Genomic DNA, 22,165 nt, shown 5'->3' with positions numbered 1-22,165 from the left:
TCTGACCGTTGGACCTTCAAGTCCCCTAGTGGGACTTGAGAAAAAGTGTAAAAAAAGTATAAAAAAGTGTAAAAAAAAGTGCAAAAAATAAAAGTTTGAAAACAATAAAAGTTTCAAGTAATCAAATAACACACAATCCCCCTTTTACTCTTATCAAGTCCTTTATTATTGAAAAATAATAATAAACCATATGTATTTGGTATCGCCACGACCGTAACGACCGGAGGTATCAAAATATTATATTATTTATTGCACGCGGTGAACAGCGTAAAAAAAACCCGTAAAAAACGTTACCAGAGTTTCTGTTTTTTAGTCACTTTGCCCTACAAATATTACAATAAAAAGTGATCAAAAAGTCGCACGTATCCAAAAATGGTACCTATAAAAACTATAGCTCGTCCCGCAAAAAACAAGCCCTCATACAACTCCGTCGACAAAAAAATTAAAACGTTATGGTTCTCACAACTTGGCGACAGAAAAAATACATTCTTTTTACAAAAGTAATTTTATTGTGCAAAAAGTTGTAAAACATAAAAAAGTTCTATAAATGAGGTATCGCCGGAATCGTACTGACCCGCAGAATAAAGGTAACATGTAGTTTATAATGCGTGGTGAACTCTGTATAAAAAAAAACCAAAAAAAGCTGTGCCAGAATTGCGTTTTTTGGTTTACCTGGCATCCCAAAAAATAGGATAAAAGGTGATCAAAAAGTCACATGTACCCCAAAATGGTACCAATAATAACTACAGCTCGTCCCGCAACAAACCAGCCCTCATACCGCTACGTCTATGAAAAATAAAATTAGTTATGGCTCCAATAAGTCAGGAAATAAAAAAATATGCAGTTGTGCCCGAGGAGAACATTTCTTCTGTTTCAAGAGGCGATTTATCAAGGACCTAAAATTAGGGAACCAGGAAGGGAGGGCCCAATCATATCCGATGGAAGCGACGGTGCCCGTATTATACCAGGATAATACTTTCCCAGCAAAATTCCCCAAACTACAAAGGCGCGGAGTGTGGACCAAAAGGGGGATAAGAAATGACACCATTTATCAGTGCGACACCGGCCTGTGCAGAAAGGATTGCTTCACAGCGTAACACACATCTATGGATTATTTTTATTTTTTTATACCACCTGACTATGCCCCTTATATACTCCGCCCCGCTTACATGTACCCCCACATTATAAAACACCAGCAATACTCAAACAAATATAGTACCAAGCAAAATCCGCTCTCCAAAAGCCAAATGGTGCTCCCTCGGCCCTGAACCCTACAGCGTGCCCAAACAGCAGTTTCCTTCAACATATATGGCACCGTCATACCCGTGAGAACCCTTTTAACAATTTTTGTGGTGTGTGTCTCCAGCGTCATAAGCTGGGCATGACATATTTGCCACTGAATGGCATATCTAGGGAAAAATATAAATTTTTAATTTGCACCATCCGCAGCGCATTCATTTATGGAAAAGACCTGTGGGGTGAAAATGCTCACTACACCCCTTAATAAATGCCTTGAGGGGTGCAGTTCCATAATGGGGTCACTTATCAGGGGTTTCTTTTTATTATTTCACATCTGAGCCTCTGCAGTTGTGAACCAATACTTTGTAAATCGCCAAATTAGGCCTCCACTCCGCATGGTACTCTTCACTTCTGAGCCCTGTCATATGTCCAGACAAAAGATTAGGGCCACATGTAGGGTGTTTCTAAAACCGGGAAACACCGCATAATAATTAGAGAGCTGTCTTGTTATGGTGGCACAAGCCGGGCACCACATATTGGCATATCTATGGAAAAAAATCCCATTTTCACTCTGCAACATTGAGCGCACACTAATTTCTACAAAACACCTGCAGGGTTAAAATGCTTACTACACCCCTTGGTAAATGCATTGAGGGGTGTAGTTTACAAAATGGGGTCACTTCTGGGGGGTTTCCACTGTTTTGGGCCCACAGGTGCCCAGAAACCAATCCAGCAACATCTGCACTCCAAATGGCGGTCCTTCCCTTCTGAGCCCTGCCGTTTGCCCAAACAGCAGTTTATGACCACATATGGGGTATTGCCGTACTCGGGAGAAATAGCTTTACAAATGTTGGGTTCTTTTTTTCCTTTATTTGTTGAGAAAATGAAAAAATTTGCGCTAAAGCTACGTCTTATTGAAGAAAAAGGACTGTTTTTATTTTCACTGCCTAATTCTAATAAATTCTATGAAACATCTGTGGGGTCAAAATGCTCACTACACCCCTAGATGCATTCTTCAAGAGGTGTAGTTTCCTAAATGGAGTCCCTTTTTGGGCGTTTTCATTGTTTTGTCCCCTCAGGGGCTTTGCAAATGTGACCTGGCCTCCGCAAATCATTCCTGCTAAATGTGATCTCAAAAAGTCAAATAGTGCTCTTTCCCTTCTAAGCCCTGCCGTGTGTCCAAACAGCCGTTTATTACCACATGTGGGGTATTGTTTTACTCGGGAGAAATTGCTTTACAAATTTTGTGGTGCTTTTTCTCCTTTAGTCCTTCTGGAAATGAGAAAAAATTAGCTAAACCTACATTTTCTTTGAAAAAATGTAGATTATTATTTTCAGGGCCTACTTCCAATAATTTCTGCAAAAAAACTGTGGTGTCAAATCGCTCACTATACCCCTAGATAATTTCCTCAATGGGTGTTGTTTCCAAAATGGGGTCACTTGTGGGGGGTTTCCACTGTTTTGTCCCCTCAGGGGCTTTGTAAATGTAACATGGCCTCCGCAAACCATTCCTGCTAAATTTGAGTTCCAAAAGCCAAATGGCGCTCTTTCCCTTCTCAGCCTCGCCGTGTGTCCAAACAGCCGTTTATTACCACATGTGGGGTACTGTTTTACTCGGGAGAAATTTCTTTACAAATTTTATGGTGATTTTTCTCCTTTAGTCCTTGTGGAAATGAAAAAAAATTAGCTAAACCTACATTTTATTTGAAAAAATGTAGATTTTCATTTTCACAGCCTACTTGCAAAAATTTCTGCAAAAAACCTGTGGGGTCAAAATGCTCACTATACCCCTAGATAATTTCCTCAAGGGGTATAGTTTCCAAAATGGGGTCACTTGTTTGGGGTTTTCACTGTTTTGTCCCCTCAGGGGCTTTGTAAATGTGACATGGCCTCCGCAAACCATTCCTGCTAAATGTGAACTCCAAAAGCCAAATGGCGCTCTTTCCCTTCTCAGCCACGCCGTGTCTCCAAACAACCGTTTACCACCACATGTGAGGTATTGTTTTACTCGGGAGAAATTGCTTTACAAATTTTGCGGTGCTTTTTCTCCTTTAGTCCTTGTGGAAATGAGAAAAAAAATCGCTAAACCTACATTTTCTTTGAAGAAATGTTGATTTTAATTTTCACGGCCTACTTCCAATAATTTCTGTAAAAAACCTGTGCGGTGAAAATGCTCACTACACCCCTAGATAATTTCCTTGAGGTGTCTAGTTTCCCAGATGGGGTCACTTTTGGGGGATTTTGACTGTTTTGGCACCGCAAGAGCCCTTCAAACCTGACATGGTGCCTAAAATATATTCTAACAAAAATAAGGCCCCAAAATCCACTAGGTGCTCCTTTGCTTCTGAGGCCGGTGTTTCAGTCCAGTAGCACGCTACGGCCACATGTGGGATATTTCCTAAAACTGCAAAAACTGGGCAACAAATATTGAGTTGCATTTCTCTGGTAAAACCTTCTGTGTTATAAAAAAAATTGTATTAAAAATGTATTTCTGCAGAAAAATATGAAATTTGTAAATTTCACCTCTACTTTGCTTTAATTCCTGTGAAATGTTTAAAGGGTTAAGACATTTTCTAAATGCTGTTTTGAATACTTTGAGGGGTGAAGTTTTTAAAATGGGGTGACTTTTTTGGGGTTTCTAATATATAAGGCCCTCAAAACCACTTCACAACTGAACTGGCCCCTGTAAAAATAGCCTTTTGAAATTTTCTTGAAAATGTGAGAAATTGCTGCTAAAGTTCTAAGCCTTGTGAGGTCATAGAAAAATAAAAGGATGTTCAAAAAACGATGCCAATCTAAAGTAGACATATGGGGGATGTTAATTAGCAACAATTTTGTGTATTATAACTGCCTGTCTTACAAGCAGATACATTTAAATTGAGAAAAATGCTAATTTTTGCAATTTTTCGCTAAATTTTGGTGTTTTTCACAATTAAATACTGAACATATCGAGCAAATTTTGCCAGTAACATAAAGTCCAATGTGTCACGAGAAAACAATCTCAGAATCGCTTGGATAGGTGAAAGCATTCCGGAGTTATTACCACATAAAGTGACACATGTCAGATTTGAAAAATGAGGCTCTGTCAGGAAGGTCAAAAGTGGCTAAAGAGGGAAGGGGTTAATGGATAGTATTCTTTGAAATTTCTTTATGGATCTTATGTAATATTTTAATTCTTTGCTATTTACAGAGTTGTCACATTGTCCTATGACTTGTATGATGGAAAGGCACCTGGACCACCCCTAGTCTTGCTTCATGGATTGTTTGGTAGCAAATCAAACTTTCAGTCTATTGCTCGAGCTTTGGTGCGCCGGATAGGTAGAAAGGTAAGTGCTTATCATGTTAGCATGACAGACTGTCAGTTGTTTTGATTCCTATATTTGATGTCTATGAGCCAGATAAAACTTGTGCAATGCAGTACAATGTTTCTGCATTGGTCACTCCAAGAATGGCATGCATTGTTGTCACTACTATTTGGCAAAAAGAGGACCCTGCTGCTACTTCTACTAGGGAGACAGAGGGGACCCTGCTGTCACTACTGTTGGTGGAAACGGGGGGACCCTGCAGCTAGTTCTACTGGGAAGTAAGAGGTGGGGAGACCTTGCTGGCACAACTACTAGGGAAAATGTGGACCCTTCTGCTGCTGCTACTACTACTATTGGGAAAAAGGAGACATGTACATCTAAATGCGGCAAAGGGGTTAAAGGACTCAATTCTGATTTAACCCCTTCCCGCACCTTGACGTATCTGCACGTCAAGGTGAACAGTAACTTCGCGCACCTTGACGTGCAGTTACGTCTGGACTTTGACAGTTAACTGCCGCGCAGCGCTACACCGCAGCAGCGATTAACTGTGCAGGGTGTCTGCCCTGCAGTCCCTGTTGCCGATCACCGTCCCATCGCTGCTGATTTTGGCAACTAACCCCTTAGATGCAGCGGTCGATTGGGATCGCCGCATTTAAGGAGTTTAGAGCAGATCGGCAGCCTCTACATGAAATTGCGGGGGTTGCCATGGCAATCAGAGGCCAGACAATGTCCTCCGGGCTGGTCCTCATAGGCTTCCTGTCAGAGTGACCGTCACGTCACAATGACAGTTAGAATACATTACACTACATAGGACGCGATCAGAGCTTCAAGTCCCTTAGTGAAACAAAAAAAAAAAGGCAATAGAAATGTTTTATAAAAGTTATAAGTTACAAAAACCAAAAATGCTTTTTTTTCCTATAATAAGTCTTTTATTATAGGAGAAAAATCAACACATTAAAAAAAGTACACATATTTGGTATCACCACGTTCGTAACGACCCAAACTATAAAACTATAATATTTTTCCTGCATGGTGAACACAACAACAAAAAAAAGTGAAAAACAATGCCAGAATCGCTATTTATTTTTGTCACCACCCCTCCCAAAATATAGAATAAAAAGTGATCAAAAAGTCGCATTTAGCCCAAGATAGTATCAATAAAAACTACAACCCGTCCCGCAAAATACAAGCCCTTACACAGCTTTTTTAACTGATAAATAAAAAAGTTATGGCTCTCAGAATATGGAGACACAAAAAATAAATAATTTTTTTTTAAAAGTGATTTTATTGCGCAAACGCTGCAAAACTTAAAAAAACTAAATCCATATGGTATCGCCGTAATCGCATCAACCCGCAGAATAAAGTAAAATGGTCATTTATAGCCCACAGTGAACGCTGTAAAAAAAAAAAACAATAAAAAACTTTGTCAGAATTGCTGGTTTTTGGTCACCTTGCTTTCCAAAAACTGGAATAAAAAGTAATCAAAAAATCGCATGTACCCCAAAGTGGCACCAATAAAAACTAGATTGTCCTGCAACAAATAAGCCCTCACACAGCTCCGGTGGAGAAAAAATGAAAAAGTTCTGACTCTTAAGAATATGGCGATGCAAAATATGCAGAGTGTTCCAAAAGCGGATAAGATTGGGCACCATTTATCAGTGCGACACTGGCTACACATCTGTGAAATATTATTTATTTACCTCATTATTATACCCTTTTAGTATGCCCTGATGTACCCCGCACAACTTACACATGCCCCCACATTATAAACTGAAATACCGGTAAAACCCCAAACAGAACTACTACCAAGCAAAATCTGCGCTCCTAAAGCCAAATGGCGCTCCCTCCCTTCTGAACCCTACAGTGTCCCAAAACAGCAGTTTACGTCCATAGATATGGCATCGCCATACTCGGGAGAACCCGCTTAATATTTTATGAGGTATTTGTCTTCAGTGGTACAAACTGGGCACAACATATTGTGCACAAAAATGGCATATCATTGTAAAATTGTAATTTTCACTCCGCACCATCCGCTGCGCATTAACCCATTCGCGCACCGCGACTTAATAGCATGTCGTGGTGTGAGGGGGTGATGCATGGAGTGGGCTCACGCGCTGAGCCTGTGCCATACGCTGCGGGTGTCAGCTGTGTTCTACAGCTGACACCCTGGACTAACTGACAGGAACAGCGATCGTGCCGTTACAGAAGCCTGTAAAAATGACAATTTACTGCAATACATTAGTATTACAGTGTATTGCACCAGCGATCTAATGATCGCTGGTTCAAGACCCGTAGGGGGACTCATAAAATGTGTAAAAAAAACAGTAAATTTACTTATTAGTGAAAAAAAATTCAATAAATATTTAAAGTCCTAAAAACAACCCTTTTCCCATTTTTTTCTCTAAAGTAATGTAAAAAATACACAAAATTGGTATCGCTGCGTATGTAAAAGTCCGAACTATTACAATATACCATTATTTAACTCACATGGTGAACACTGTAAAAAAGAAAGAATTTAAAACGCCAAAATCACTGTTTTTTTGGTCAGCTTAGCTCTAAAAAAATGTAATAAAAAGTGCTCAAAAAGTTGTATGTACCAAAAAAAATGGTACCAATAAAAACTACAGCTTGTCCCACAAAAAATAAGCCCTCACACCTCGATCGACCAAAAAATAAAAAAAGTTATGCCTCTCGGAATCTGGTGAAACAAAACAATTTTTGTATTAACAAATAGTTTTTACTTTGTAAAAGTAGTAAAATGTAAAAAAAAAAACAATATAAATTTGGTATCACCGTAAGGCGAAATTGACACGAACGTGTGCGTTTTGCGCGCGCAAAAAACGCAGCATTTTGCGTGCGTTGCATTTCCGTGTGTCATCAGTGAATGGTGTGTGGCTGCGTGATTTTCACGCATATGCCATCCTTATGACATGCGGTTTTGATGCTTAGAAACTGCAATGAATGTGGTGCTTTTTTTTTTTTTTCACTTCATTTCTTTAACCACTGTAGCGCGAATCACGCGCGGCACACGGAAGTGCATCCGTGTGCCTTGCGCGGTTTTCACGCACCCATTGACTTGAATGGGTGCGTGATGCGCGTAAAACGCCAAAGTATAGGACATGTCGTGAGTTTTATGCAGCGGACACAAGCTGCGTGAAAATCACAGAATGTCTGAACGGCCCCAATGACAAACATAGGTCCGTGCGACACGCGTGATTTTCACGTGCGTATCACGGACGTGAACTACGCTCGTGTAAATAAGGCCTAATAGTATTGAGTCGCAGAAAAAAAATTTAATTGTCATTTTTACTGCACTGTGAAAAAGCTGGAAATACAAAACCCAAAAAACAATGGAGGAATCGCAGTTTTTTCCCATTTTTGCCTGCAAAGAATTTTATTTTCAGTTTCCCAGTACATCAAATGGTGTCAATACAAACTACAACTCCTCCCGCAAGAAACAAGCTCTCACACCACTCTATTGACGGAAAAAATAAAAAAGTTATGGCTCTTGGAAAGCAGGGAGGGAAAAAAGTAAAAGCAAAAAATGGATCAGTCTGGAAAGGGTTAATTAATTTCTAGTAAAAAAACATTTATGATTACATGTGGGGTTAAGCTATACTCAGGAGAAATTGCTTTACAAATGTTGGGGTGCTTTTTCCTTCTTTATTCTTTGTCAAAATGAAAAAAAATTGATATTTTAGTGGAAATAATGTTGATATTCATTTTCATGGCCTAATTCTAATAAATTCTGAAAAAGACTTGTGGCGTATAAATGCTCAATATACCCCTAGATAGATTCCTTAAGTGGTGTAGTTTCCCAAATGGGGTTACTTTTGGGGGGTTTCCACTGTTTTGGTCCCTCAGGGACTCTGCAAATGCGACGTGACACCCGAAAACTATTCCAGCTAAATTTGAGCTCCAAAAGCCAATAGCTCTCCTTCCAGCCCTGCTGTGGGTCCAAACAGCAGTTATTACCAGATATGGAGTATTGCCGTAATTGGGAGAAATTGCTTTACAAATGTTGGGGTGCTTTTTCTCCTTTATTCCTTGTAAAAATTAAAAATTTCTATGTGTTTTCCAAAAAAAAGTTAATTTTTATCTTCACAGACTAATTCAAATACATTTAGCAAAAAAAAAAACTGTCTCTAGGTGCTCCTTTTGCGCCTCTGTATCAGTCCAGTAGCACACTATGGCCACATGTGGGATATTTCTAAAAACTGCAGAATCCGGGCAATAAATATTGAGTTGCGTTTCTTGGGTAAAACTTTCTGTGTTAGGCTGGATTCACACGAGCATGTTCGGTCTGTAAAGGACGGAACGTATTTCGGCCGCAAGTCCCGGACTGAACACAATGCAGGGAACCGGGCTCCTAGCATCATAGTTATGTACGACGCTAGGAGTCCCTGCCTCGCTGCGGGACAACTGTCCCGTACTGTAATCATGTTTTCAGTATGGGACAGTTGTCCCGCAGCGAGGCAGGGACACCTAGAATCGTACATAACTATGATGCTAGGAGCTCGGCTCCCTGCACTGTGTTCGGTCCGGGATTTGCGGCCGAAATACGTTCCGTCCTTTACGGACCGAACATGCTCGTGTGAACACAGCCTTACAGAAAAAACTGTATTACAAATACATTTTGGCAAAAAAAATAAAAAATTGTAAATTTTACCTCTACTTTGCTTTAATTCCTGAGAAACGCTTAAAGGGTTAAAATACTTTCTGAATGGTGTTTTGGATACTTTGAGGGGTGCAGTTTTCAAAATGGGGTTATTCATGGGGACTTCTAATATATAAGGCCCTCAAAGCCACTTACAGAACTGGTCCCTGAAAAAATAGCCTTTTGAAATGTTCTTGAAAATATGATAAATTGCTGCTAAAGATCTAAGACTTGTAAAATCCTGGAAAAATAAGTGTTCAAAAAACTATGCCAACATAAAGTAGGCATATGGGATATATATATAATAGTGACTATTTTGTTTGGTATTACTATCTGTCTTACAAGCAGATACATTTAAATTTAGAAAAATGCAATTTTTCTCTAAATATTGTTTTTTCACAAATAAATATTGAATTTATCGGGAAAAAAAAATTACTAACATAAAGTACAATATAGCACAATAAAACAATCTCGGAATCACTTGGATAGGTAAAAGCATTCCCAAGTTATTACCACATAAAGTGACACGTCAGGTTGGAAAAAATAGTCTTCGTCCTCTAGGCCAAAACAGGCTCAGCCCTAAAGGGGTTAAGAAATATATTAGAGAATTGAAAATATGCAATTCCATAGTATACGTGTTCGTTCACTGAAGATAAACATTTGAAGACTGCGAGGTCTTCATGCCAAACCAATAAAGATCATGCAGGAATATGAAAATAACCGTTCGATAAAAAGTCAAAATTTGAATAGGTATTCATAGGGTAAAAGATACATAAAAGACAAAAAGTCATGCACAGACCCACAAGTACATAAAACGTCCGGGCGAAGCACTATGGGTGCCAAACGTATGTATTTACTTTCACTTTTTGGTTCCCCCACTGTCTTTACTTCTTTGGTACTTTTCAGCCGTGACCTTCCTTCTTGTTGGTCCTGTTCAGGGCATGATGTCCTACTTTGGCTGTTACTCTTAATATATGTCTGCGGGGTTATCCTTTTGACTTTCCAGTTGATAAACCGGTGTATACACTACTTGTTGGCATTGCTTCATGCCTTGATCATATTACTATTTTTGCCTATACACTGTTTACACCCTACCAGGGTGATCCACCCTTTCGTTTATGTACTTCTGGGTCTGTGCATGTCTTTTTGTCTTTTGTTATTTATGTATCTTTTATCTATGAATACCTATTAAAATGTTAACTTTTTACCAAACGGTTATTTGTCATTTTCCTGCATGATCTTTATTGGTTTGGCTTTATGTATTCATGCAATTATGTATTTTTGTATTTGGGAATACTGATTAGTGTAGAAACGAGAGAGGGACGCGTCATCAGAATCTTTCAGTAGTGCAGCCTAAGACTTTGGGCCTTTTACGTATAGCGATATGTATCTCGGCATAGTAAAAAATTTAAAAAGTTTTTCTAATTTTTAGTGAGGGACTTTAAAGAGGCTCTGTCACCAGATTTTGCAACCCCTATCTCCTATTGCAGCAGAGCGGCGCTGCAATGTAGATTACAGTAACGTTTTTATTTTTTAAAAAACTAGCATTTTTGGCCAAGTTATGACCATTTTTATATTTATGCAAATGAGGCTTTCTAAAGTACAACTGGGCGTGTTTAAAGTTAAAGTACAACTGGGCGTGTATTGTGTTTGTTACATCTGGGCGTTTTTACTTCTTTTACTAGCTGGGCGTTGTGAATGGGAGTGTATGATGCTGACGAATCGGCATCATCCACTTCTCTTCGTTAACACCCAGCTTCTGGCAGTGCACAGACACACAGCGTGTTCTCAAGAGATCACGCTGTGACGTCACTCACTTCCTGCCCCAGGTCCTGCATCGTGTCAGACGAGCGAGGACACATCGGCACCAGAGGCTACAGTTGATTCTGCAGCAGCATCAGCGTTTGCAGGTAAGTAGCTACATCGACTTACCTGCAAACGCCGATGCTGCTGCAGAATCAAATGTAGCCTCTGGTGCCGATGTGTCCTCGCTCGTCCGATCTCTCGAGAACACGCTGTGTCTGTGCACTGCCAGAAGCTGGGTGGTAACGAAGAGAAGTGGATGATGCTGATTCGTCAGCATCATACACTCCCATTCACAACGCCCAGCTAGTAAAAGAAGTAAAAACGCCCCGATGTACGCACATAATACACGCCCAGTTGTACTTTAGAAAGCCTCATTTACATAAATATAAAAATGGTCATAACTTGGCCAAAAATGCTCGTTTTAAAAAAAAAAAAAAAACTTTACTCTTATCTACATTGCAGCGCCGATCTGCTGCAATAGGAGATAGGGCTTGCAAAATCTGGTGACAGAGCCTTTTTAATAAAGGACGTTTATATATTTTCTTTCATGAAAATTTGGTCTGATTGTTGAATTTGCATTGGCCACATGCACTAGTAATAAACCCAGTTAACTTCTAGTATAGGAATTTCTTGTGTTTTGCTAACTGGTTATTAATAAAATACAAATGACTGCTCATTATAATTTTTGATAGTACCAGATATAATATTTTGCACTATTATTTATTTTTGTTTTATTTAATTAGTTATAAATCGGAATATCTATTGCAGGTGTTGACATTAGATGCCCGCAACCATGGCAGCAGTCCGCATTGTGATATCATTACGTACCCTACGATGAGTGCCGATGTGCGACATCTCTTGGAACAGCTAAATATTTCTAGTTGTGTCTTAATTGGTCACAGCATGGGGGGCAAGATTGCCATGACCTTGGCACTGCAAGAAGTAAGCGGTACACATGTAAATTATGTCCAACAATGTTAAAACAATATACTGCAAAGCATAACAACACATACATGGAATAGTTTAATGTTTGATTGATAGGGGTCCCATCACTGGATGACAAGAATGAACTGCGGAGCATCAGAGCAACTTTAAGTTTTACCAAACACAGTGCGCTCATTTGTGCGCTATGTATATTATTGCATTTTAGCCTTATACAATATGATGCAATACCAGAAACCGTACACAGACGGGTATGTACAAATCCTACTTGCACACACTGGTCTTCTAGATCTAATATCCAGTACTGAGCTTTAACATACCACGTGTTGGGAAAGAAGATTGCATGTTGTTGCCATTTATCTGATACAAGGTGGATTATGCCACATGGAAACATTATGTCACTTTGGAGAAGAGGGACAATATACATAACATATGATGGAACTGAAAATCTGTCATAGGAAATCTATCTTGGTAATGGGGTGGTCTTCCCAAAGAGGTTCTCTTTTGTAGAGCTTTCACTGATTATGTGCGCCTTTTTAAAAAAAAAAAAAAATAATTTAATGTAATTTAACTTAGAAAATAGACCCCAACAAAATCTAGTTAATGCATTACTAGGCAGCTTTTGGTATCTAAATAAAGCGCCACGGGCCAGTGCAGGAATTTTTCTAGTTATCTATCCATTGCCTGCAAATGTGACTCGCCATCTCTGCTATAATATATATATATATATATATATATATATATATATATACACATTGACTCTCTTCTTTTGTATTTCTCAGCCTCAGATGGTAGAGCGTTTAGTATCTGTGGACATTAGTCCTTCACCAACAGTGCCCCAGATTGGTTTCCCTCAGTATATCAAAGTCATGCAGAATATACATTTGGAAGGGAAGATGCCAAGATCTAGAGCCAGAAGATTGGCAGAGGAGCAGCTCAGTGCAACAGTGAAGGTATGGATGGTTTTATGTATTCTTACCTTGATCCTTTTAGAAGGTAGTACAAACCAGAAGACAAACACACAGCCGGAGGGGAAGATTGTCTGATCATTCCATTAAAGAGGGTTGTCAAACATTCAAATATTACATTTCTCTGTTAGATAAATGAACCCTTTTTTACAGGTTTTTACAATTTACAGCGGTGCCAAATTTATATTGTTTTTGTTAAGTTTTACTACTTTTTCTCAATCCAAAAACATTTTTTTTTACAAAATATTTCTTTTTATGTCGCCTTATTCCAAGATCCATACAAAAATGTAAATTTTATGCTAATGTACTTTTATAAGGGCTTGTTCTTTGTGAGACAACTTGTAGTGTTCATTGGCGCCATTTTGGGGTACATACGACATTTTGATTACTTTTGATTCCTGCTTTTGTGAGGTGAGGTAAACAGAAACGCTATTCTGGCATGTTTTTTACGGTGTTTACTGTGTGGGATAATTAAGGTGTTCATTTTATAGAATGGGTCATTACGGATGTACAATACTAATTATGTGTCGTTTTTTTATATTTTCTTTGTAATAAAACATTTTGTAAAGGAAAAAGGGTTTTTATCGATTTTTTTATTTTTTTACTCTGGAATGTTGGTTTCACCATTTTAGGGCCTGTTCACATCAGCGTTGCATTCCGTTGAGGGGTTCCGTCTGAGGTTTCCATCGGGGGAACCCCTCAACGGAAAGGCAAATGGAAACCTTTAGCTTCCGTTTGCATCATCATTGATCTCAATGCTGACGGAAACATTGCTAATGGTTTCCGTTTGTCACTGATATGACTGGGTTCCGTTGTTTTGACGGAATCCATAGCGCAGTAGACCGCGGTATTGATTCCGTGAAAAACAACGGAACACTGTGTTCACATCTTCATTGTGGTGATGCAAACGGAAGCTAAGGTTTCCAGTTGCCTTTCCATTGAGGGGTTCCCCCGACTGAAACCTCTGACGGAAGCCCTCAACAGAAAGTCAACGCTAATGTGAACACAGCCTTACTGTCACATTTTCAGAATAGGCACTTCATAAATGTATCTTTGTAATATCCTCACTCAAGGAGTGAGGAAAACTATTTTAGACATGTTGGAGCAGGGGGTCAAATCCTTGAACTGACCGAGAGAGTGGAATAGAACAGGGGAGGCTCCAACTTTATTATGTTATATATTATATTAAGGACATGGAGTAGAAGATGAAAGATGACAGAGCACAGAGGAGAGCGAAGGAGAAGGAAGAGCAAGGTGAATTTGACTAAGCTGGTGCGTTTGTGCCTCCAGTCAGGAGCATCAGCCACATTTTTGCGGGTCATTTCTACGGCCCAGACACTTATCCATAAATATACGGGAAGGTGTCCGTGGACCATAGAAATTAATGGATCAGTATTTTTATCCGCAATTATGGATCCGTAATTGCGGATAAAAATAACGTCCTGTTCGTAGGGCCCGAGGCTGGGTTCATATTGCATGTTTTTGTTGTGTTTTCAAGTACCATTTTTTTAAATTCACACACATTTTTACATAGATATAAACTTGTGTCAATTTAATCCAAAACAAAATTACAGCTGAAACCATAAAAAAATTAATGCGTTGTTATAAACACGCATACTTTTTTTAGAGTTTATTTTGGCTACGTTTGAAAACAACAAAAACGCACAATATGAATCCAGCATCAAACAGGCCTGAGCTGTTCCCATTCAAAATAGTAATGACTTATCCAGATGAACGAGTACAGGTCGGGATGCTCAGTAGGGGTTAAAGTGTACCTCCAGTTTTAGGAAACTTCTGTTATGTTATAGAGACCACAAAAGTTCTCATTGGTGGGTTATGGGATCTGAGGCTCCCACCGATTTAATATTTTTTATTACTAAATGTTTCTTTGAGAGTTGCCCCTTGGGCATAATTTTGTGGTTATCGGATACCTATAGGGCTGCAAAGGTGCCATAAGACTGCACGTTCTACTTTTATCCATGGCCTAGACTGCAGGATAACAAAAAAACAATTGTAAATAGAATTGCTCTAATCTATTAACCTTTACTCATTTGCATTTTGGTGTGTTTTTATTTATAGGAAGCCTCCGTTCGCCAGTTTTTGCTAACCAACCTTGTGCAAGAGAATGGTCATTTTAAGTGGAGAGTGAATCTTGATGCTATTTCAAACCATCTCCAAGATATACTAGACTTCCCAGAGTTTCAGTGTTCTTACCCTGGACCGACACTTTTTCTGGGAGGAGCTAATTCTCCATACATAAGGTGAACTACTTCAGGATTTTTACACCATGCTGAATTTACAACATTTTTATAATAGAACATCAAGTGAAAGATTTTTTAATATTATAAATTATTATTCTTAGTATGAGAAGTGAAAAATATAACTAATTATTTAAGCTTATTGTTCAAGATGTAGTATATATCTTTTCACAGATATTTGCCCTTGTTTCTGGGTATATGGTTGAACAAAGCTGAATATAGAGTGTTTGGGCATCCGCTTGGCAAATGAGGTTTAATGTGCCCAGTTATGTATCTGGGCACAAATAATCTGCTTGCATCATATGTCCTCGGGGAAGTAAAACTTGGAGAATCCCTAATAATAGAGAAGGATCTGGGTGTACTTGTAGATCATAAACTAAATAACAGCATGCAATGTCAATCAGCTGCTTTTAAGGCCAGCAAGATACTGTCGTGTAAATAGAGGTATGGACTCGCGGGACAGGCACATAATAGTACCACTTTACAAAGCATTATGTTACATAGTTACATAAGTGGGTAAATGTATAAAGATGAGCTATGCAATTAATAAGGGGCATGGGGAATCTTAGTTATGAGCATGAGATTTCCAATTGGTGTACAACATGAGACCGCTGAGTTCAGTAAATGGTCATGTGTGTATCTGGGCATGTCGTTGCTGCATTAAGGTAAACAAAGAGTGGCGGGGCCTATCAGAGCAGCGGCGCTGGAGCGTTTATGAGTGGAGTATAGGTTCTTTTGTATTTTTATTCCATTTCCTCCATTCAGTCTATTTTATTTGGATCTTAGAAAACCTCTTTAAGAACCGTGAATATGTGTAAGGCCTTATTCACACGGACGTGTCCATTTTGCGCGCGCAAAAAACGCTGCCTTTTGCGCGCGCAAAAGGTCCGTGTGTCATCAGCATACGGTGCGTGGCTGCGTGATTTTCGCGCAGCCGGCATCATGATGACGTGGTGCTTTTCTGTTTTCATTCATTTCTTTTACTGCTGTTGCGTGAATCACGCGCGGCGTCCGGAAGTGCTTCCGTGTGCCGAGCGCGATTTGCACGCACCCATTGACTCCAATGGGTGTGTGCAGCGCGAAACACGGGCAAATATAGGACATGTTATGCGTTTCACGCAGCGCATATACGCTGCGTGAAATTCACTGACAGTCTGAAAGGCCCCATTCATTAACATAGGTCCTTGCGACGCACGTGATTTCCACGTGCGTAGCACGGACGTATTATACATTCGTGTGAATAAGGCCTAAGGGTATGTTCACATAGCTTATTTTTAGCGTTTTTTTAACCATAAACCCCCCTGAAAAATGGTGTTTCGTTCCCACGGGGCGTTTTTATACGCGTCCGTTTGTAAAAACGTCCCGTAAAAAAGAAGTGCATGTCACTTCTTGAGCCGTTTTTGGAGCTGTTTTTCATTGGGTCAATAGAAAAACAGCTCCAAAAACGTCTGTAAAAAGCACATCAAAAAATGCCTGATGCATAAAAAACGCCTGAAAATCAGAGGCTTTTTTACCTTGAAAACAACTCCGTATTTTACAGCCGTTTTTTGTTTGCCGTGTGAACATACCCTGATAGTCTAGCAGTTGACGGCTTCTGAAAAAGCTTATATGATTTCTTACAAGGCAACGTCAATATTTATATAAATGTATAGAATTCTTGTCTGTATGTTGATCCATAAACCAAAAACTAAAGCCATAGTCTAAGAAAATAGAGATATCCACAGATAACAGTACCTCGGACCCCCACCAATCCAAACTTCTGACATGTCACTATGACATGTCAGAAGTTTGTCGAACGTTTAGCTACACTTTAATCATAAAACCAAATTTTCCCCTCAGGGAAGGGAGGATATTTTCCCCTTTTATTATTAAACCATCTTTCCCTCTCCCCCCTCCTTCTCTTCTCTATTTTCTTCCCTTATACTGGAAAGATATTTTCCCAGTGTAACCATTTTTTCTCAATGTGTATCTGTTTATCTATCTATCTATCTATCTATCTATATATATATATATATATATATATATATATTATACATTCACTGTAGAGCTCTGTAACAATTAGTCCTCTTCTCTATCCGTCACCCTGGATCGATGTGAGGGGAGAGTAAAGAGGGCTATATACACACACGATTGTGAAAAAAATGGCAGTCTACAAAGAATCAACTCTCAAAGCCCCGGCCGACATGAGAGTGCAGTGCTGCTCACGCTGAAGCAGCACTTCACTCATTAAACCCATTCCAGGCTGTCGACGTCTATACACGTGCTAATTGCATGGGTCATCGGCAGTTAGAACGTATATAGCCGTATGGCAGTTGTGAACGGGTTAAGTATATTTTTGCAGCTTTGTAATATAAGGATAAATTGGGGACACCCATCCATCCCTTTTTAAATACATAGTTTAGAGGTTTTTTGAGACACTCTCTTGGGCGTTTATCTGCCCAAATAAATGCCCTATCAAGGACTGTAATTTTTGAGGACTTATACAACGCAATAGATATATTATTTTAGGCAAGAATAGCATTCTTGTAGTATTCTAGCGATCCATGACAGATCTAACTTTGTAATCCTGGAGTTTTCAGATTGCAAATCTTTTTGTAAGGTATTTACATTCTTCATTACCAAAGAATGCGTTGGGAATGCTAAATTTATTCCTAGGTATGTTAAACCATCCTCTGACCATACAAATTAGAATTAGCGTTTTAAATCTGCGCTCATTACTGATGGAATAAATAAAGGAGAATTATTGTTTTTAGTCATATTAAGTTTGTAAAAAGATATTTAGAGAAATTAGACATCATTTGCATAATAACGGAGTGATTTATCTGGTTATGTGTCTAATCCCAGATGATGCCCTCAATATCTGCACAGGATCGAATGGATTCCGCCAGAGTTTCCCTAGCTAATACAGAAATAACAGGAGATAATGGACTCCCCTGAACTTTAGCATTGAGTCGTGTACAGAGCCATAATTGCCTTTTTATAAACCCTAAAAAACAAACTTTGACAAAACCGCGTCCAGATACCCCCAGTGCACCCTATCGAAAGAAATGCCCTCGGGGTTCTCGACAACTCTACCGTCTGAGGGAGTTTTATCATTCCATGTGTTCCATCTTTGGTCTGTCTGCCGGCCACAAAACCCACCTGGTCAGGTGAGGGAATTACTTGATTTAATTGATGGGCCAACAACTTGGAGTAGATCTTCACATCGCAATTTAATAACGCAATTCCTCTAAAGTTTTCTGGCCCAGTCAATGCTTTACCTACTATTGGAATTGTGGAAATTATAGCATCTGAGTTAACCTGTGAAAGGCGACCCGTTTTCTGCCATTCAGAAAAAACTCTTAATAAATAGGGGCCCAAAATGTCAACATATTGTTTATAGATATCATTCGGTAGGCCATCCACTCCTGGGGCTTTATGTAATTTAGTCGTTTGAATCACCTTTTCTATTTCAGACAGAGTTAATGGAACATTAAGAAGTTGCAGCTCGTCCCTTGAGACCTTAGATAGGTTAAGAGTGGCCAAAAAAACTCTCTATGTCTTCCACCCCTGGGTGATACGTTTAGTGATAAGTATTCAGATTGTACAGCTTAGAGTAAAGGGGGTTTTACACTGGGCGATTATCGGGCACACGAGCGTTCATAGCATGCTCGTTGCCGATAATTGCCCAGTGTAAACAGGGCAGCGATCAGCAGATGAACAAGCAAACGCTTGTTCATCTGCTGATCGTATCGTTTTAAAAATGTAATATATTATCGTTGTAAACAGGGAGACTCGCTGCCGACATGATATTAATGTATGAGGATGAGCGATCGGAGTAACGACCGCTCATCCCCATCCATAGCTCTGTGTGACAGGAGCAAAAGGAGCGCCGATCAACGATGTCTCGTTAATCGGCGCTCGCTGCGTCAGCCGATTATCGGCAGGTGTAATAGGGGCTTAATAGCTTGCAATCGGCTCTGCAATCTTTTGTGGATTTCTTATCTGGTTCCATTCAATCTTAGATTTAACAACCATCTTCTTAACACGGGTGGCAAGCAAAGCACTAGCTTTGTCACCCATCGTATAAAATATAATCCTACAATTCCTCATGTTATTTTCATAAATATCTAGCAATACTATACAAGGTTTAGCTCTAAATTGCGTTATATATTTTGCCGCTTTTTGTGAAGGATCAGATTTATTCCTCATAACAAATTGCTTAATCTGACTGAGCAATGTAGTAATCTCCTTTTCTCTTAATCTTTTCCTTATTGCTGACTGTTTCATACACACTCCCCTTATATATGCCTTATGTGTCCCCCAAAGTATATCGTCCGAAACATCACCTGTATAATTAATCTGAAAAAACTCTTGCAGATCATCTGCTATGTCTTTCCCAGTGATTTCTGTTTTAAGAAGGGATGAATTAGAGCGCCACACAACTGGTGGATTATAACTAAAGGACTCTGGTCTGGCCATGAAATTGTACGAATACTAGTTTCTTTACATACAGATATACAGCAACTGTTCACCACATAGTCCTCTATTCTGGAATATGACTGATGCCAAGTAGAATAAAATGTATAATCCCTTTCATTTGCATGCTGATATCTCCAAATATCATGAAAGTTTTCCCCCATTACAACATGGTGTTAAAAGGTAGGCTTTCACTTTAAGACTGGGTTTCCCCGCACAGATTGTAGCCCCATACAGAGAAGTTTTGCTTGGATAGTAGTAGGAAAAATTGGTGTCGTCATAGTAAAATAAAGCCCTGCTGTTCCCCATAAGGAGGTTTTCCATTATTCATTCACGTGCAGTAGCAATAACAGTGATCATATTGGAAATGTTTTTATATATTATTGGTACGATCCAACCAAAATCCAGACTAAGTCCCCCTGCACATGTACCGTGATTATGAGCGCGGACGGCCGCGGACAGTTACCCGTAGTTGTGTGCTGTGCTCCCATTATAAAGTACAGGAGCACGGTCCATAAAATAAAAAAATAGGACATGTCCTATTTTTTGCGGATACTTTCTACGGCCCGGACACCTTCCCGTAAATATACGGGAAAGTGTCTGTGGGCAATAGAAATGCATGGGTCCGCACTTTTATCCGCAATTATGGATCTGTAATGGCGGATCAAAGTTCCGGTTGTGTGCATGGGGCTCTGGACGTGATCAGTTCAACAGAAAATGTCTTTATTAATCAACAGTTCAATGGCATAAAATGTTTTCTATAAATAATTTTTACATATAAAATGTCTTTATTACTTTTATTTTTAGTTCAGAGAACTATCCTGACATAGAACGCCTCTTCCCATGTGCAAATGTGGAGTACATTCAAGGCGCAGGACACTGGGTACATGCAGAGCAGACCAAGGATTTCCTCAATGCCATCTGCAACTTTGTAGAGACAACGTAACACAAGACAGAAATGTCCGTAGAGCCAGCCTGTAGAAGATCGTTCTACTTGTGGAATCTGCCTTCTAGAGTGCTGGAAAATATCGACTCAATAAATTATTATTATTATTGTTAAAATGTCAAATGTAAAAATTGTGTATGTTTGTAAATTAGAAAGTGGAACAGTTGTCAATGTTTGTTATTTTGTATTTTTTTTTACAGTGAAGATGTACTGCTTTTTTTTTTTTTTTTCTTTTGGCGGAGACTCGTTTTTGCCAAAGTTTACAACTTGAAACGCAACTATATTGCTTGTCACTTTTCAATTATTCTTAGCACCTGATGATGATGATGATGATGATGAAGAATAACCGTTTTGTTGACAGAACTTGCTGACAAAATGACAGCATGTCATCGGTTTCTGAGAAGCTAATTCACAGATGACAACCATTAAAGGGGTTGTCCAGGTTCGGGCTGATTTTTATACTAATGACCGATTCACAGGTTAGGTAATCAGTATATGATTAGAGGGGGTACGACACACAGACCCCTACTGATCAGCTGTTCTGGGTGCCGGAAGCTATGCAGTGGTCGGTGCTGGAAGCAGAAGGTTCCAACCACAGTATAGCGGCCGTGCTGGGTTACTGCAGTTCTGCTCCTAGTCACTTGAATATGAGCAGAGCTGCAGCACTGCCGCTATACAGTGGTCAGACCCTTCTGCTTCTGGCACTGACCTCTGCATAGCTTCCCGGCGCCCAGAGGCAACCTGAGCAGGATCTGGGTGTTGTACCCATTCTGTGAATGGGGGCTTCAGTGTAAAAACACAGCCCCGAACCAGGACAATCCCTTTTAAATTTCTTAATATTTGCATTTATTTATATGCCATTGATCTATACCATTTATAATGTACATTTTATACATTTCTTTTATTTTCTATTTTACTTTAGAAAAGTTCACATCCAATAAAAGTTGCCTATCATGACTATTTATATCTAAAGTTATTCTAATAAGGAGGCTATGTTTTTCTTTTTCGTCCATGCATTAGAACTGCAAAGAATCCACCTGAGACACCTGTCACCTCTTCTGTCCAGTATCGGATGCCCAAGGCAGTCCCCATATACTTTAGCTCATCCATGAATCTCACTGAAAATCCACAAAAATTAAAGAAGTCCTCAAGCGGAAACGCAACCCCTCCCACACACCCGTCTGTCCTGCTCTGCACTTCATTTATGTATATTGTACTCTCTGTCCTACAATCCAGCCTTCTGTCTGCTTCTGATCAGACACCATCTTGAATTTTAAATTTCATCCTGCGTTTTCTTCCTATGTGCTATGCTATCAATCCCATGATTCCTCAGTACAGCATCATATGAGCAGCAACAGTTATTGCCATTATTGCCTGCTGGGGAGGACAGTGTGATTATTCTTCCCCCAGTATTCTCCTTAAAAAGATAAGAGATTATAAGTGTAGTCAGAGATCCTGAACTGTGATCTTCTCAATTATAACTGTGTGGACCGGAGCGGATGATTGGAGTTTGTTGTTTTCATATCCTAGGCATTGTCACATACATTTTATTGGTGTAATTAAAAAAAAATAGATTAACCCCTTAA

The 22,165-nt window shown here is 39.4% G+C and overlaps 1 protein-coding gene across 2 annotated transcripts in view; it reads left to right on the top strand.

Moving 5' to 3' along the window:
• ABHD11 (abhydrolase domain containing 11) overlaps nt 1-22,165 on the top strand; it is a 26,093-nt gene extending 3,928 nt beyond the window's left edge. For both annotated transcript variants that reach the window (XM_075854099.1, XM_075854100.1), the window contains exons 2-6: nt 4,430-4,565; nt 11,776-11,949; nt 12,732-12,902; nt 14,997-15,178; nt 20,441-22,165. In XM_075854099.1, coding sequence (XP_075710214.1) covers nt 4,430-4,565; nt 11,776-11,949; nt 12,732-12,902; nt 14,997-15,178; nt 20,441-20,579 — 802 coding nt within the window. In that variant the 3' untranslated portion in view covers nt 20,580-22,165. The remainder of the gene's footprint in view (nt 1-4,429; nt 4,566-11,775; nt 11,950-12,731; nt 12,903-14,996; nt 15,179-20,440) is intronic.

The sequence above is a fragment of the Rhinoderma darwinii genome, chromosome 2, assembly GCF_050947455.1.
Source record: "Rhinoderma darwinii isolate aRhiDar2 chromosome 2, aRhiDar2.hap1, whole genome shotgun sequence".
NCBI lineage: Eukaryota > Metazoa > Chordata > Amphibia > Anura > Rhinodermatidae > Rhinoderma > Rhinoderma darwinii.
This window is presented reverse-complemented; position numbering and strand designations above follow the sequence as displayed.